At 34.7% G+C, this 16,052-nt stretch overlaps 1 protein-coding gene across 1 annotated transcript; it reads right to left on the bottom strand.

The window, feature by feature from the left end:
- Window positions 1-4,063: 4,063 nt before the first annotated feature.
- LOC128211023 (uncharacterized) lies at window positions 4,064-6,033 on the bottom strand. The gene is made up of 3 exons (XM_052915400.1): window positions 5,796-6,033; window positions 4,982-5,128; window positions 4,064-4,262 (listed from the first exon to the last, which is right to left on the bottom strand). Exons 1-3 carry the CDS (start codon window positions 5,845-5,847, stop codon window positions 4,075-4,077), a joined length of 387 nt encoding a protein of 128 aa, XP_052771360.1. The 5' UTR covers window positions 5,848-6,033; the 3' UTR covers window positions 4,064-4,074.
- Between the last annotated feature and the right edge of the window lie 10,019 nt (window positions 6,034-16,052).

The raw sequence follows: 16,052 nt of genomic DNA, 5'->3' as shown, positions 1-16,052 counted from the left end.
AAAATATTTTCAAAGATATGATTCAGTTATTGTTTGAAACTATATAATTCCTCTGTCTTAGGTCAAAACAGTGTATCGAGTTTTATAATGAAAAGCATCATTGCATTTACTGTGGGAATAAACAAATAAAACGTTATTAAAAATAGAAAGTACAATATATGTTTACTTAAATCCTCTTCCAAATAATACACCCTGAGTTAAATATTGAAACAAGTAACGTCATACGCCGAAACATTTCGAATGGACCGATCGAATGATATAAAAACGGTTTTAAAGATAACACGATTCTGAGTTTTGTTCAAATTAAATCAAAGTACTGAAAGCTTATTTATGTAAGGATACCACATTAAACGTTATATTTTTACAAGGATTTCATCCTCGAAAACAAGAAGGCAAGTACTCTTCATGTTATTGCAATTATAACATAGACTTAAATCCGCACTCTCACAGATTGAACGTTTTGACAACATTTTTATTGTTTGTCTTGGAACGAGCCAATTTTTGCGAAAATGCATGGAAACCATTTATATAAGACTGCTGACAAAAAAAATAGATCCCAGATTTTTATATTTAAGTTCAAAAATTGATGTGTTATGCATTTGTCTAAGACCGTTAGTAACGGCTTAAGCCATAAAACATTATTTTCGAACGGAAATATGAAAATCCACGATCATTGGTTTATAGATATCTACGCAAAAAAATGCCCTATCCAAGACACATAATAAAACAAGTAAAAGTGATAACCTGTGCGAGTGCAGATCCCAGCAATTCTTTGAATCTATCTGCAAAACCAACTACTTGAATCATTTTAATATAACGGAAAAACACCATTAAAATCGGGATGAGAAATACTGTTAGCAACCAGCTATTCAAGACTACTAAATAAATGTACCTTGCTAATTTGGTATAATTTTATAATGACCATTAACACATTTTGAAAAACGTTTTCTTAGTTTATGGTAGAAACCCTGTACTTCCTCGTGTAGCATGTGCCGGGCGGCCTTTAGTGGTATGTGACTGTAGGTAAAGCAATTTGTACTACCTTTTCTCTGATTAGTAACCAAAACCTTTAAAGTCGCTTTAATATTCTTAAGTGCGGCACTTACTCGAACGAGACATAAATGACCGTGTCTCCACTGTTAACCGATTTCAATCGAGCCTCTGCGAAGCAACTTAAACCGCTTCCACCTCTAGGCTTCAAACCACACTTACAAGGCCTGAGAGTTCAGATATCCACGGACAGCACTGTTAGACTTATAAATACACGGTCTCTTATACAAATGCTGTCTACTTAATACCGAACGATTCAAAGTAAGTGTATTTTCAGTCTTTAACACTTCCATTGCAATATTTATGTGAAAAACAACAAAAATAATTCCAGTAGTCAACAGCTTAAACATAAAACCAATTCAATGGCTGTTATGTCTTCTTTCAATAAATGAACAGACAGCCGTATAACCGTGAACACTTTTATTTCTTTGTATCAAGCTGAAATTAACAATAAAACTTATTGTTAAAAACAGAAAGACTAAAATATAAAATATAGCATGTAAAATGAAGTTTTCTATCAGATGTAAACACGTGGGAGAAATTACGTAACATTAAGAACAAAGGAAACAATCTTTAAAACCAAAATTTATGTTGATTAACAATATTGTAAAGAATAACAATTAGCAATTCACTAATTAGTTAAAGAAATCAAAATACATCAATATTTGCATAAAACATACGTGTGCCTTTAGAATCTTTGAAAAGTCTTCGAAGGGACTTCGAAAATGGTGGAACACCATGAATACTCTTCAACAATAAAACAAAAGGAGGAATACTTAAGACAAAACGTCCTTAATACAAACGGCTAACAACACAATGGTACAGGCCAAAGCCAGAATCACAGAACAACACAACGCACATCCACAAACAGCACAACACAAATATAATGTATAAATTTAAACAAGGTGTGTTTACCAAGGATTGATGGGTTACCACATTGAAACGGTCCGCTACAAGTTATTTTACTAGGGGTTTAAACTAGTGTCCGCAAGATTAATATCCATACGAGGCTGCACATAGCAAGATAATCACGAAAGTGACGAATAACTTTGTTTACTCCTGTTTATATCCTCATCGGACACAGCGCCACCTTCCAAGTAACGTGACGCCTATTCGAAACTAAATGCAGCAATCGACACGAAACCGCCACAACAAAGTCCATAAATCCATATCGGTAACCTGACACGACTAAGTGCAACCAATGCTGGAAGATGGCTGCGACGATGTTATTTGTCACAATAATTGCAACTGATATATAAAAATTATCCTCTGTCATAGTTAATATTTCAGACAAATACGTTTTGACATGATGATTAAATAGCATATATTTTATTTTAAATTGTTACTTTAGATTAATGCGTTTGACTGCCTGTCCATGTGTCTCATCTTCGCCTCGGAGAACCCTTCGTTCACAGAGACATGCTGAACGTCTATGTTGCGGTAGGCAAAGAAGATAGTTGATAATACGTGAAAGGTGTTCGCGAGTCCCTGCAACTCACGGGGTGTGAACAGCAAGCCTTGGGATTTTTGAGATTCAAGTGTACATGAAAACCCTGTTTTCCATAAGGCAAACGTCTTTACTTCTAGCTGCGTATACGGACCGCCTTTAGCCGTTGAACCTCACAGTGAACAACGGTTACATTGCTAACATCATGCGGACATCTAAGGTCCCCCATTTGCGACAGACGTTATATATACGAACATTGTGAGAAAATATTAATAACCTTAGCGTCGGCGTCAGTGACGGCTTCATTCTTGGCGGCAACCTTGGTTGAGGTTTTGCATGGAGGCACCTTTAAGTAATTATCTCAGCAAATACATCATTTATTACATTGAAACATAAGATCGGTGCCTGATTCAATGAAACTTCAGCCATAGCACATTGTAACGCAGTTCTGTTTGCTTCACCAGACGTGAAATATTATGTTGCAACTATTATATTTAATATCATCATCTGATTAGCATTGAATTTGCGCGTCCCAAAACAACCGTGTTCTCGCTAAAACACGTTTTCTATGTAAATTTCATTTGATTTTGTAAAAGTTTTAAGTAACAACATTGTGAACGTCTATTATAATACAGATTTCAAAAGGTCGAGAAACAGAACATGTCTAATTCGTTCCTGAGACTGCACTTTTCCCAACTTGAATAAACTAACTTATTTTCCCCCCAAACGCTAAGTTTTCAGAAAATTCACCAAATAGTTAAGTTTCTTCTTCCATATATGACTGTGTAATAGATAGATTGAAAGATAGATTCATTTCGGTATATGATGCACATAAACATGGTTATAACAACAACATGCTGCTTAAATAAAATCATTAAAACAAAGAAGCTCATTAAATGCAGCCTGAAGTTTCCTTTGGCAGACTTTCGTCAACTGTGTCAATTGTCTCTAATTCAGGGATCACTTAATAGTATAGAAGCATTGATAGTGCTGAACGGTTTGAGCGACGATTCCTTCTATTGGATACTCGCTCGCCCGCTAAACTCACTCACTCACTCACTCACTCACTCACTCACTCACACTCACTCACTCACTCACTCACACACACACTCACTCACTCACTCACACACACACTCACTCACTCACTCACTCACACTCACTCACTCACTCACTCACTCACTCACTCACTCACTCACTCACTCACTCACTCACTCACTCACTCACTCACTTATCATTAATAGTTTTACTGCTACAGCAGTACAGAAGGTAGAAATCAAATTGAATTAATCATGGACTGTATATCTAAGTTCCGTCCCCTGTAGTGACTTATTTCTTAGAATTATTATACAATCTTATTCCTATTAGGTCAAACCCAGAACTGCCAGGAGTTTTCGAGTTTATAGCAGTTTTCCCTTTCATATCCGTGTTTGATAAGTGTGTTAACTGTTAATATACGCAAAATATTACACACACTTACTTTTAAATAAACATCATCTTATTTTGTAAATCAAACATTGTTCTAGGTACTATGTCACAAAATCATGTTCTGAGCAGGAGTGGAAAGTGCTGATGTGGATTTAATCAACAAACAACCGCTTTACACACAACACCCACAAAAACAGAAAAAAGGGAGTAACACAATTCACAATCATGGTTGCTCTGTTGCAGAGATGATCCTCGCAATAGCATAGAATATCTGTCTTGCTAACATCGTGGTCTGTGCATTCACCAGCTACAACTTGTAACGAACACGACCGAATTACATCTGGAATGTAAAAAGAAAAATGCATGGAGTTATGCATAAACCAAGTAGTTATGTTGTGTTTATTTGTTCCATTTCTAATTAAATCTAAACGTGAAATAGTCATCATTGATCAACTGGCATTAAGCAGTAGTGGTCATAATGTTTCTGTATTGTAGTAATACATTTGTTAACTAATTCCTTTTATGAACCATAATACGCCGGACACCACCCCACTGCATTAGGTATGGTTAGTACTTGTATAAGAAGAGATCATTACTTTTCTATTCTGATTTAACTGGTTATTGGTCCGGTTTTTGCTTATGTTTCTACGATGACTTTTATAAACAACGTTGTTATTGCCATTGCAGTAAAATTTGAAACCTTTATTATGAAGGAATGTGATAGCTCTATATCATCATTCAAAGTTGTACCCTTATATGTTAACAACGATACTGATAACAGTGTCTTTACTTTTCTATAAAGTTCTGAACAACCGACCCTTAAATATTTATATATATATTTTGCGTCGCATAACCATTTAGTTTGTGTAAGTTCATAATAACCTTCTTCAAGTGTTTTAATCGTCTACATTATATTGTGTAAACAACCAACTGGGCCGACGACTGTCTACATCTACCGCTTCACCTGATTAAAACCAAGGAAGTCATATTTATTTTCTCGCTGCTAACGCTCTGAGAAACTGTGCGTTTACAAATAGGGCAACATCTTCTAATACTTACAGTTGTCGGTTTTGTTTTTAAGGCAGCCTACACATCCAGATTGCACGGTGACCGCACCATCTGACATATTCTGTGCGTCTCCATCGTTACACGCGCTGACCACCCATCCATCACATAAGTAGCATTTTACTGCATAGGAACATGGTGCTAAGATGGCACAGAAAGTGTGTTTTTATAATAGTATATTGTAGAACAATGTTACTAATTGTATTTCCATGCATTTCACAAATCAATGGGCAACGTGTGTAATAAGTTTGTGTTTTTATTTTAATTTATATTGTTTTCATTTTTAATCATTATTATTATTATAATTATATATTTTTTATTATTATGATTATTATTACTACTACTACTGCTACCATTATTATTATTATTATTATTATTATTATTATTATTATTATTATTATTATTATTATTATTATTATTACTATTATTATTATTACTACTACTATTATTATTATTTTTAATTTTTATCGATATTCTACTGACTTAACTATTTCTCTATGTTTTTAATGCCTAGTCAATCAGAAATTTATTTATTGTTAGGATACGGAAATTACACCAAATACGTCAGTGTTAAATAAACACAATTTCGGAAAAGAATTATTGTTATTTCCTGCTTCGGCGACATACAAATTAATTAAAACCAACTGGACTTGTATGCCTGTTGACAATGCTTAAAGAGTAAACATGATTGAGTTCTTCGATAAACAATTATGCCATGAACGTGATTTTAGATTAACCAATGTTTGAACTTTATAGTTCCAAACCGTTTAAATACAGTTCAAATCTAATACAAATACACATTACCTACCTGCAAATAGTAAAAGTACTACAACAGAACACAAACCTGGGTTGCAATACATTTTGACATTAATTAATATCCAGTTGAAAGATTTAAACTAATTGTGAATTAATTTGTCAAAAGTAGTATTTTTACAGACTTTTTTAGTTTCGTTCAATGACACAGAAAACATCAAATTCCGTACGTCAAACGAGAGACAAATTTACACGTGTATAGTAAGTCGCAGTTATTTATTTCATTTCATGTAAATAAAGTGTCTTTTTAAAGAAGGTCATTTTATTCTTTCAAAATTTACAACCGTGTTAAATGTGATATTCTGCCATTGTTCTTTATATATAGCTTATACACTGTAATTCAATAACTACGAGTTTTAACAAACGCCGTATGAAGTTACAATGTTAATATCTTGACTATTTGTCTTATTACATGACATACGGGCTGGTATTCAATATTAGTCTTAATTGTGTCTAATAATTGCAGCTAATCGGATTACTTGTTATGTATAGCTGACCAATGGAGTGAATGAAGCCATTGATGCATGACCAAAGGATTAACTTAAGTTGGATATTGAATACCACCCTTTGTCCTTAGTAGTAACTTATTGAAATATAATTGCTCTTGTTCTTTCGAAATGAGGTTTTTATTTATTTAACAAATAATGTATAATCCTGTTTATTTCCTACGTGTAAAGTCTTTATATTTTTTGTGTGTAGATTAATAGTATAAAATTAAAATAATGAAAATCTTGTGAAAGCTCAACCTTCGTGGCTTGTTTTGGATTTTGTTTTAAATGTCATCAGATTGAATTAAAACAACATAACATTCAAAACACAAAATAACGTTTTTATTTCTTTCATGAACGTCAGCGCTAATGCGAAAACACTCATGTTAAGTTGTAATGTCTTGCCAATACAAGTATATATCCATTACACTAAATATGAATTGATACTTTACCCTTGAAACGTATTTGTCTCCATATTGAATTTCAGTGTCGTTATGATATGTATAAATTGACTATTTCTGTAGTATAATTGATATTACCTAATATATGATTACCTTTACTTGTGTGACATGCAAATCTGATACTACTATCACTCTGTATAACATTGTACTCGTATGTTTTCACGAAAAAATATATAGCCAGACAGAGCCCCTGGTGTTTTATACCGCGGTCTAAATAACGTAGTTGACACGGTGTGATAATGCCCCATTTTGTAGACAGGATAAAACAACAGTGGCCCTGCTAAGCTTTTAAACACGTACATGTATAGATAATTATTGTATTTCGTACTATTAATCAGTTATTTCGAATTCCTGTACCCGATAACCAATATTTTAACATGCGTTTTATATATATCCTATTCATGTTGTTGCATACATTGTAACCTGGATTAGTAAATAAAACGAGTTTTGAGTTAAGTTGTATTATTCGGATTGCATGCTTCAAACGCTATTTTTCTAAAAAGAAAGGCATCAGAACATTGAACGATCAATATATAGTGCTTGCCATTAATTAAGAATATAAAAGTTTGACCATGCGTAACGATGCATATCAATTAATGATTTCATTGGATTGTTTTCCACCGCCTGCGCCTTCCAAATTGGGAAAGTTTCTGACTTTGGGAAAGTATTTAACAATGCAAAAATAGCTGATATAATAGCAAATATAGTATGTTTTGACTTATTTATGCATGTATTATACTATATACATGCAGGTTGAAAAAAATGTTGTATTTTGTTTCAAGGAATGCATTGTGTGTTTTTTATATTTTATGATGCAATATGTGTCTTACAAATTGGGAATCTATTTGGAAGACACCTTTTTCAAGGGGGAACCAGCAAAATTTTCCAAGAAATATCACTAACATTCTATCAATTCCGTTGATATTTTGTTTGATTGTCTGGCCAAGTCTACCACAACACAATGCCTTCAATACAGTATGTATGTCCCAAGAGATGCTAAGAAGAAGCAAAGGTTCAAAATATATGGTACAAGGGGGCAGGTTGTAATAGTGCAAAGAAAATGCCAGACCTTTCAAGAATTTTCTGTAGTTATAATGAACAAGAAAGAACGTGTTTTAGTAAATTAAATGGAAATCATTTTGCTATTCACTTTCACGCTGATTTGATATTGGCTCTACTCAGTTTTTACTTTATTATTACAGACATTGTGGACCTTATTCTACGATTGGTCTGTTTGCTCAGTTACTTGGGGAGCGGTTGTTTATTACAAGTTGGCCTTACGACGACACCGGACTATAAATGGCGTCGAATTGCTCAGCTAATTATACAGCTCAAGGTCTTTACTGATAAGGACTTCGAATTTTAGCGATTTTCATCGATCGATATAGTTGCCCTTTATTTATATACAGATTAATTTCCGTTTCCTTCCGCCTCAGCGACACTTCTCATTAAGCCTAACCAGATGAAATGGCGCTCGTATTTGTATCATGAACGGTTTATTCCGCAACATGGGAGTAATTGAGTTTATGGCTAATTGTTTTAAAGTATGTGTTGTTTTCTCGGTTACCGCTCGAGTCGTTTCAAAAGGTACGTATAAACATGTTATTATATACCCGTACTTTTATTTGGACTTTTGGGTTAATTAATTACTGTTTTGCAGGAGATCGGGGCATATGGCGTGAGACCACAGTTATTTTTACTATATGTTTCATATAGACACTAACCTGGCTTTTGACTTTATACACACCCCAATTGGAAAACATGGACATGGCATCTCTAGAACAATTCAAGACACAAAATAAAATCACAAGAAAACACCATGTTGACCATTGACCCGACTGTCAAAATTGAGTTCAAATACATAACCCTTCCGCCAGGGAGTCAATCGGCTACAAACAACTAATTTTCAGACTTCCACAAGCTATGATTTTTCCAATATTTACATTGAAAACTATCAATTTCTGCAATAGAGTGTCAAATTCAGTCAAGTTCTCTGCAAAAAGAACATTTTTTGCTTCTTTTTCATTCAATTTTAATAAAATATTGATACTTGAACACAAGCACTCTTTTTTTCTGTATTCACATCCGGATCGGGGGGCAGATAACTGTGGTCTTGAGCCATATAGGTTTTCAAATGTAAGTCGTCGGTCAATCGGTCTCCCCTCTCTGTCGGTCGGCCGGTAGACCATATGCCGTCCGCACAATAACTCGAAAACGGTTTGATGTAGGATAATGACAATTCAGAGTTGGGATGCATTTGACCACACATGGTTTAAAATGAAACAAGAAAAACTGTGATACAAAGTATCACAGCGGGCCCACATACAGATCTACCATGTAAATATTTTGAAGTTGATGATGGCTGATGTCGAGTCAAGGCTATGAAGGAATTAAAAGAGACCTATTTTGGTAAAACATTAGTCTATGCACAACTACAGTTTATATTAAACACTTCTTTCAGGTTTCAGTACAACTATAAGTTTTACAGGGGACAAAGTTTTGTGACAGACAGACAGCACTTAATCAATATATCTCTTGCTTACTCGGGAAAAAACATACATAAGGCAAACCAATGTTACAGTTCTTGCACAAGCACAGCTGTAACAATACTTTTTTTTATTTTGGTACCCATTTTTATATTCAGTAATAAATCTCGGGACATTTAGTTACTTATATTGAAAATAAGCTTCAATAACATATTAGTTAAATCGCTATGTAAATTGACACCAACTTTACAATGCATCAGAGTCAAGTTTTCAAATATGTTACATTGGTCAGCTGAGGAATTGGTCCGTAACTTATCAATACGGCAGTATCGAGTTTCCCTAAAGCATACATTGGTCAGCTAAGAAATTGGTCATTGAATTCTGAATGAGGCAGGAATTGGTCATCTATATGCACTGGACCATGAAATGTAATGACCATACAACAATTCAACACCCCGAGGGGCTTTGTGCGAAATGTGACAACACGCTTTTGAGGCGTAATGGACTATACAAGTTAATGAACAAATAATATATAAAAATGAAAAGATAACACTTATTTCGCCATTAATGATTCATGCTTTATTTTTTATTTTTTACATCATATAAACATTTTATTAGCAACAGTTTGCCTTGTTTTCCACAAAACAACTTCGAAAATACAATAGATTAAAGAGAAATCTATTTCATTTAAAATGATCAATAACGGATTGGCAAACAACATTCTTTTGATCGTTCTTTGATGTAGTGCAGATAGTTTTCCACAAGTTGTGAGGCTAACATTTAAAGCTACATTTACAATGAAAATAATTGGAAAAAAACAATTTTAAATGAAACACCTAAAAAAGTAATTTAATCCGTGATATCTTCTCATCTTTTCACCAAACCAGCAAAAAAATTTACTTAATTCATTTCAATGAACTGCCATTTTCAATAAAAATACACAAACATCCGTCTTTACGTACACTTTAAGGAGTATATAAAATAAATTAAACAAAATAAGTCTTAAACATCCTGTGAACTAGACCCCATTCCAACATGGCTGTTGAAAGATTGTTTAGGTGAACTATTACCATTGATCACCAAAATCATTAACACTTCACTTGAAAGGGCATATGTACCACCAGCTTTTAAAAGCTCAAGAGTAAGACCTTTAATCAAGAAGACAGGATTAGATCAAGAGGTACTGAAAAACTACCGGCCTGTATCGAATTTACCGTTTTTGTCAAAGGTTCTCGAGAAAGCTGTCGATTCCCAACTTGAAAGACACCTATCTGCACATAACCTTCATGAAGAACGCCAGTCTGCTTATAAGCAATTTCATTCAACAGAATCTGCTTTATTATGTGTACAAAATGACATCCTCCGCTCACTTGATCAGAATGAGGCTACGGTGCTAGTCATGTTGGACTTATCTGCTGCTTTTGATACGATTGACCACAACACCCTGCTTTGCCGACTTGAACAACACTTTGGCATAGTAGGCAAACCTCTACAATGGATGAAATCGTATCTATCCGAGCGTCATCAAACAGTCTGTATCGATGGAGAACTGTCAAAACCTGTATGTTTGACATTTTCTGTGCCACAAGGGTCTGTTCTTGGCCCCAAGAATTACATCATGTACACCAAACCTGTGGGTGCGATTTGTCGGAAGCAGGAACTTCAATATCATTTCTACGCTGACGATTCGCAATTGTACATGGCGTTTAAACCAAAGAAAGCTGTTTCACGCAATGAGACTCTGCAACGGATTGAATCGTGCCTAAATGACATCGTACTGTGGATGAACAATAACTTTCTAAAACTCAATGCTGACAAAACTGAAATGATTGTCTTTGTACCAAAACGTAGTAAAGTTGAAGACCTTACTATACGAGTAGGTGATTCTGTTATAAAACCATTTCGAAACCTTGGTGCCGTACTAGACTCTCACTTAGACATGGAACAACATGTAAACTCTGTCTCTCGTTCATGCTTCATGCAAATTCGACAAATAGGTCAAAACCGGAAATACCTGACCGTTGACTCAACCAGAACCCTGATAAACACGTTAGTGACATCAAGGCTGGATTATTGTAATTCGCTGCTTTGTGGATCTCCAAAGTACGTTCTCAATAAACTCCAAAATGTTCAAAATACGGCTGCTCGGGTTATCACCAGGACACCACGTAACAGCCACATAACCCCTGTGTTAAAGGAACTACATTGGCTTCCGGTGCACATCTGAGTTGAGTACAAAATCTTCACTACTGTGTTTAAAGCGCTTCACGGACAGGCCCCTACTTACATACGCAACATGCTAGACATTTATATCCCATCCAGACAACTTAGGTACCAAAATGATTGTTTAACACTGGTTGTACCGCGTAGTAGGACTGTGACTTATGGTGATCGTGCATTCATGACGGCAGCCCCTAAGCTCTGGAATGCCCTACCTAGAACACTTAGAAGCTGTGAAACTCTGCCAGTGTTTAAAAGAGCACTTAAAACTCACTTTTTTAAGAAGTTTTATCTGGACTAATTACTTTGATAACCTTGTCGCTTTAGAGTCTTGAGTCTTATCTGTATCTTATTTTTATGTGTGTCTTTTTAACTCTTATTTTACATTTGAATTAAATCTGTGACTTGAGTAATATTGATGTTTTAATTTTTTAAATATTTTTATTTTTATCTTTTTAAATATTGTAACATTCTAGTAATTCTGTACAGTACTTTTGAACGTGTTAATGTACATGAAAAAAGTGCTTGAGAAGTCTGGTAAATAATAATAATAATAATAATTAAAAAATCTTTAATTTCAAAACTTATTTTTTTCTTTTCTTTGTCTATATGGTCGGCAATTGGTCATCAACTCTACTCTATTTCTATATCGTCAGCTAACTCGTCAGCACTTAAGTACGTGCCCAGAAACGTTCCGAAAATAAACGTACGAAAAACAACTCTGTAAATTTTTTAGACTGTGTCTACATTATTAATGTCAAAAGTAACACCGTTTATTAAATGACGAGACAATCATTATGGTAAGAACGACAACTCATGTATTCAAGGGAAAAATTGACTGTGTCTACAGTTTCAGCTCAAAAGTACTTGATTTTTTAGGAAAAAGAGACGCATATTTTCAACCAAGTTCTTAAGTCTCCATAAACCTTTTACTGACCACGTATTAAATAGAGCGGGCCGCTGCAGCGGCCGGCAATAATATTTGTTGATAAATATATCCTTTTTAACCTTCTTCTGTATAACGATGCATACTAATTGTTGGACATGAGTTGTCTTACCCAGAGTGGGGGAGACATAATTTTGTGCACACCCATGCACCCTTCAGTGTACAAATTCTTACAAATATTGAAATCAAATTACAGGAATGAATGAATTAAACTAGCATATATTAAATAAGCTCTTGTTATTAGAATTAATTTATTGAATGTTGAAAGATAAATGTTTAGTCCGGCTTCTAATTTTTGTTACAAATAGTATGTTGTTTCGTACTTCCGTATGACTTCTTATAACAGCACACATAGATATCTACCATTTACCATTTTATGTTGTATATATACGTTGACATGCTATATGAAAAAATATATGTATATGAAGACGATGTACAATGTACAAGTCTAAATAAAATGTCTGCTCTGTTCTGTTCTGATGACAAAATAGATCTAACACCTATTTTGTTAGATGAGTCAACGAAAACCAATTTAAACTATTTTGTGTATAAGTGTAGCAATTTAGTTAATAGAGGATGTTTGTTTACAGAAAAGCTGCAACGAATAAAAGTATAACATTTTCCGAGCACAAGTGAAATTTCGACCTTACACCGAAATTAATATTTTTTTCTGTTCCTTGCGTCTTAAAATATCAGAGAAATGTCAATATGATCGGCGCTAATTTGAAACTCGCAAGACAAACAATACGTCATGACGCCATTTCAACAAACGTCAACCCGGCATAGTAAACGCTAGGTTACATTCATTAGGCAGCACGGAAACCAAAGGCTATTAGAGCAGAGTTTTTTTTCTTCTTTTTATCAAATATAAATGTTTGTTATATTATTTGCGTTATACTATTACGTTATTTTTATTGATGTTATTTTCAACGGTGCACATGAACAATATATTTATATTCCAAGCCCGGTAAGATAAGGAAACGCATGCCTGTTATGTATGATTCATCATTCTACCTTGACGATACATAAAGCAGTCATTTAATATCAGCTATGTTGACTGGCTAACTTTGATAATTCTATCATACCATATCCACTAGCATTTTACCTGATATTTTCATATTAATACATAGGAATACTGCTTCAACATCAATCGAAAACATTTCAATAAACATGTGGGTTTTTGTTGATTCATGAACGTATTATACATTTTAGTAATGTTTCATTTTGCTCAAATCCCCTCAGCTAGCACCATATTCTGCAACGAAAAAAAACTTGCATGGCGACAAGCAATGACGTCATGCATAGATGCTGGTGGAACACCAATTGGCAAACACATCTATGAGTCCTCCAATGGATCGCACTCGGACGGTCAATCCTTCTGGACAGCAGACTTTACCACCAGACACATCGTTAACACAGGTAGAGTAGTAGATAACTTATTTTCTAAAAAAGTCTATTTTGGTGAGTGAAAACTTTAATGTTATCATCTTCGAGCTCATATTAATTAAATCTCTAAAATTTTAGTTTAGACTAAAAGTTCAGGGTTAAAACTGCAAATTTTATTTATTTGCCTTCGAACTGAGCTTCATGGTGAAAATCAATGTAAAGAATGCACACTCGTTAACTGTGAACAGTTTGATAACATGTAAGATAACTGTACATGTAATAAAAAGAGAACACTAGGTTAGTGTTGCATAAAGACCGACCTCATAATGCGAGCCTCATAAAATAAAAAGCAAGAGCTTTGGTCGATATTTAAAACTTATTAAGTATTCTATTTATATTATCATTCGCTTTCTTTTCTTAATTTATACACCAGTCAATTGTAACCACGGCCCCCAAGGTCCGGGGGTATACCGGGGATGGCCGGGGAAATGGGCCGTGTTTTTACCTTCCCGGTTGCCCCGTAGTGCCGGGTGAATGAGGTGGTTTTGTATTCGCAACAAATATAGCGCGAAATGTGCTTTACTTAGGGTCCCTGGGGTGCGGGAGCATTTGGTGGGGGATTTTACCATCAGTTCGTCCCCCCAGGGCGGGGGTATTATCCGGGCTTGGCTGGACCTATAGTCGAAATCTCCGCTATTCCCCAGATCTGGAGGGGCCGTGGTTACAATTGACTGGTGCATTAGGAAAAGATAAGAAAAACACCCATATCTAAAACACTTGCAGTCCTTTGATTAAGGCTAGTTTTAGCATATGCACATGCATGTATTACTTGGTATGTCGACAAGAATATGTAATTTAAAGACTGATCGTATTTGTCCATGTGTTTGTGCCCTATAAACACAGAAGGCCACGCTTGCCAATTCCCGGCTCCATTATTGTATTGCTGACAATACCTTTTTGACTTGTTGAGTTATTTCAACACTTTTAAATAGCAGTTTCTTTACTGTAACGCGTTTGGCCAATTTACTGATTGGTCAATGAATTAAATCAATGGTTTTCGTTTCCTACTAAATTACAATTCATGACCGCAACAACCTATTCATTGGCACCACAGCGTGCAGAAAATCGAGTAAATTTGTAACAAGGCAACCTGAAAGTTGACTGTACTTCACACAAGGGAACATGTCAGGCGATAGGTTGCTCAAGTGCTCTCACTGTTCTCTATTGAAGCTACATTTTGAATAAAGTCATACTAGTATAATTATTCAATATTAAAATCAAACATTTACAATATGCGATATACTTTCATGTCTATTTCATTTCTTTGATTTGTTTTCTTTGAAACCCTGGATATTTCTTGAGCGTTTAAAGCGATACAACATAAAACAATATATGGATATGAAACTGATGTTGCTAACATGAACCAATAACTCAAATGAAGCAGCTCCTTATTTGATATAGCAAGTAATGTTGGGAATCGGTTCCAGTTTGACCATCGATAATCGGTTCCACTAAAGTAACCGATTATTGATAATACAATTGGTTTTAGACAATACGTAAATGGAGATATATTTTTGTACAATAACTCATAATCATTAACTATGCTTATGTTATGTGTATGTCTAAAGTTATTTAGTGTTGTTGTTGTTGTTTATAGCCATATTGTTAACAATAACAACTGAACACTTCCGAATGTATAAATGAACTAAAGGAGATAATTGGCGGACATAAATCAAATGCAAATAATGAGCGTAAAGAAAAATAACAACTCGCCATTTGAAAGGGTGATCGATTACGACCAAATACAAGCGAGTGTCGCCGATTTTAGGCCCAACCAATCAAGTTTCGATAATATTCAATCATCGGAACATCACTAATGGCAAGTGTCGTGTTTAATTACAGATGACGGACCAAACCTTTGCGGTTATAGAAACTCGTCTTCTAATTTTAACACCGAGAACTTTGGCAACTGTTCACTGAGACTCCTCTACGTCTGCTGTCCTCGACCAAATATTCACAAAGACCAAAACTGTATTTTTAACTCCTTGTTACCCTAATTAAATCTGCTAAATGTTTCAATACCAATATTACGTTAGATGTTTTAAGACATTAGTATATTCCAGTACTCAGCGGAAGACCGTAGTTCAATACACCCACCAAAGCCATTGCTAGTAAACAGTGTGTGTATACCACGTGATAAATTACATCATATAAGCTACGTCGGAAGGCCACATTTTGCTTAAAATGAAGACTTAAATTAAAGAT

This window comes from Mya arenaria, chromosome 12, assembly GCF_026914265.1.
Source record: "Mya arenaria isolate MELC-2E11 chromosome 12, ASM2691426v1".
Classification (NCBI taxonomy): domain Eukaryota; kingdom Metazoa; phylum Mollusca; class Bivalvia; order Myida; family Myidae; genus Mya; species Mya arenaria.
The sequence above is the reverse complement of the archived record's forward strand: the minus strand, read 5'-3'. Positions and strand labels throughout refer to the sequence as shown.

What these genes read in the sequence shown, in the direction of transcription:
- LOC128211023 (XM_052915400.1), bottom strand. Translation starts at nt 5,847, where the DNA reads ATGTATTGCAACCCAGGTTTGTGTTCTGTTGTAGTACTTTTACTATTT. An exon ending in AGTACTTTTACTATTTGCAG is followed by an intron (nt 5,129 to 5,795) that starts GTAGGTAATGTG and finishes GTGCCATCTTAG; the next exon opens with CACCATGTTCCTATGCAGTA. An exon ending in TAAAAACAAAACCGACAACT is followed by an intron (nt 4,263 to 4,981) that starts GTAAGTATTAGA and finishes TTTACATTCCAG; the next exon opens with ATGTAATTCGGTCGTGTTCG.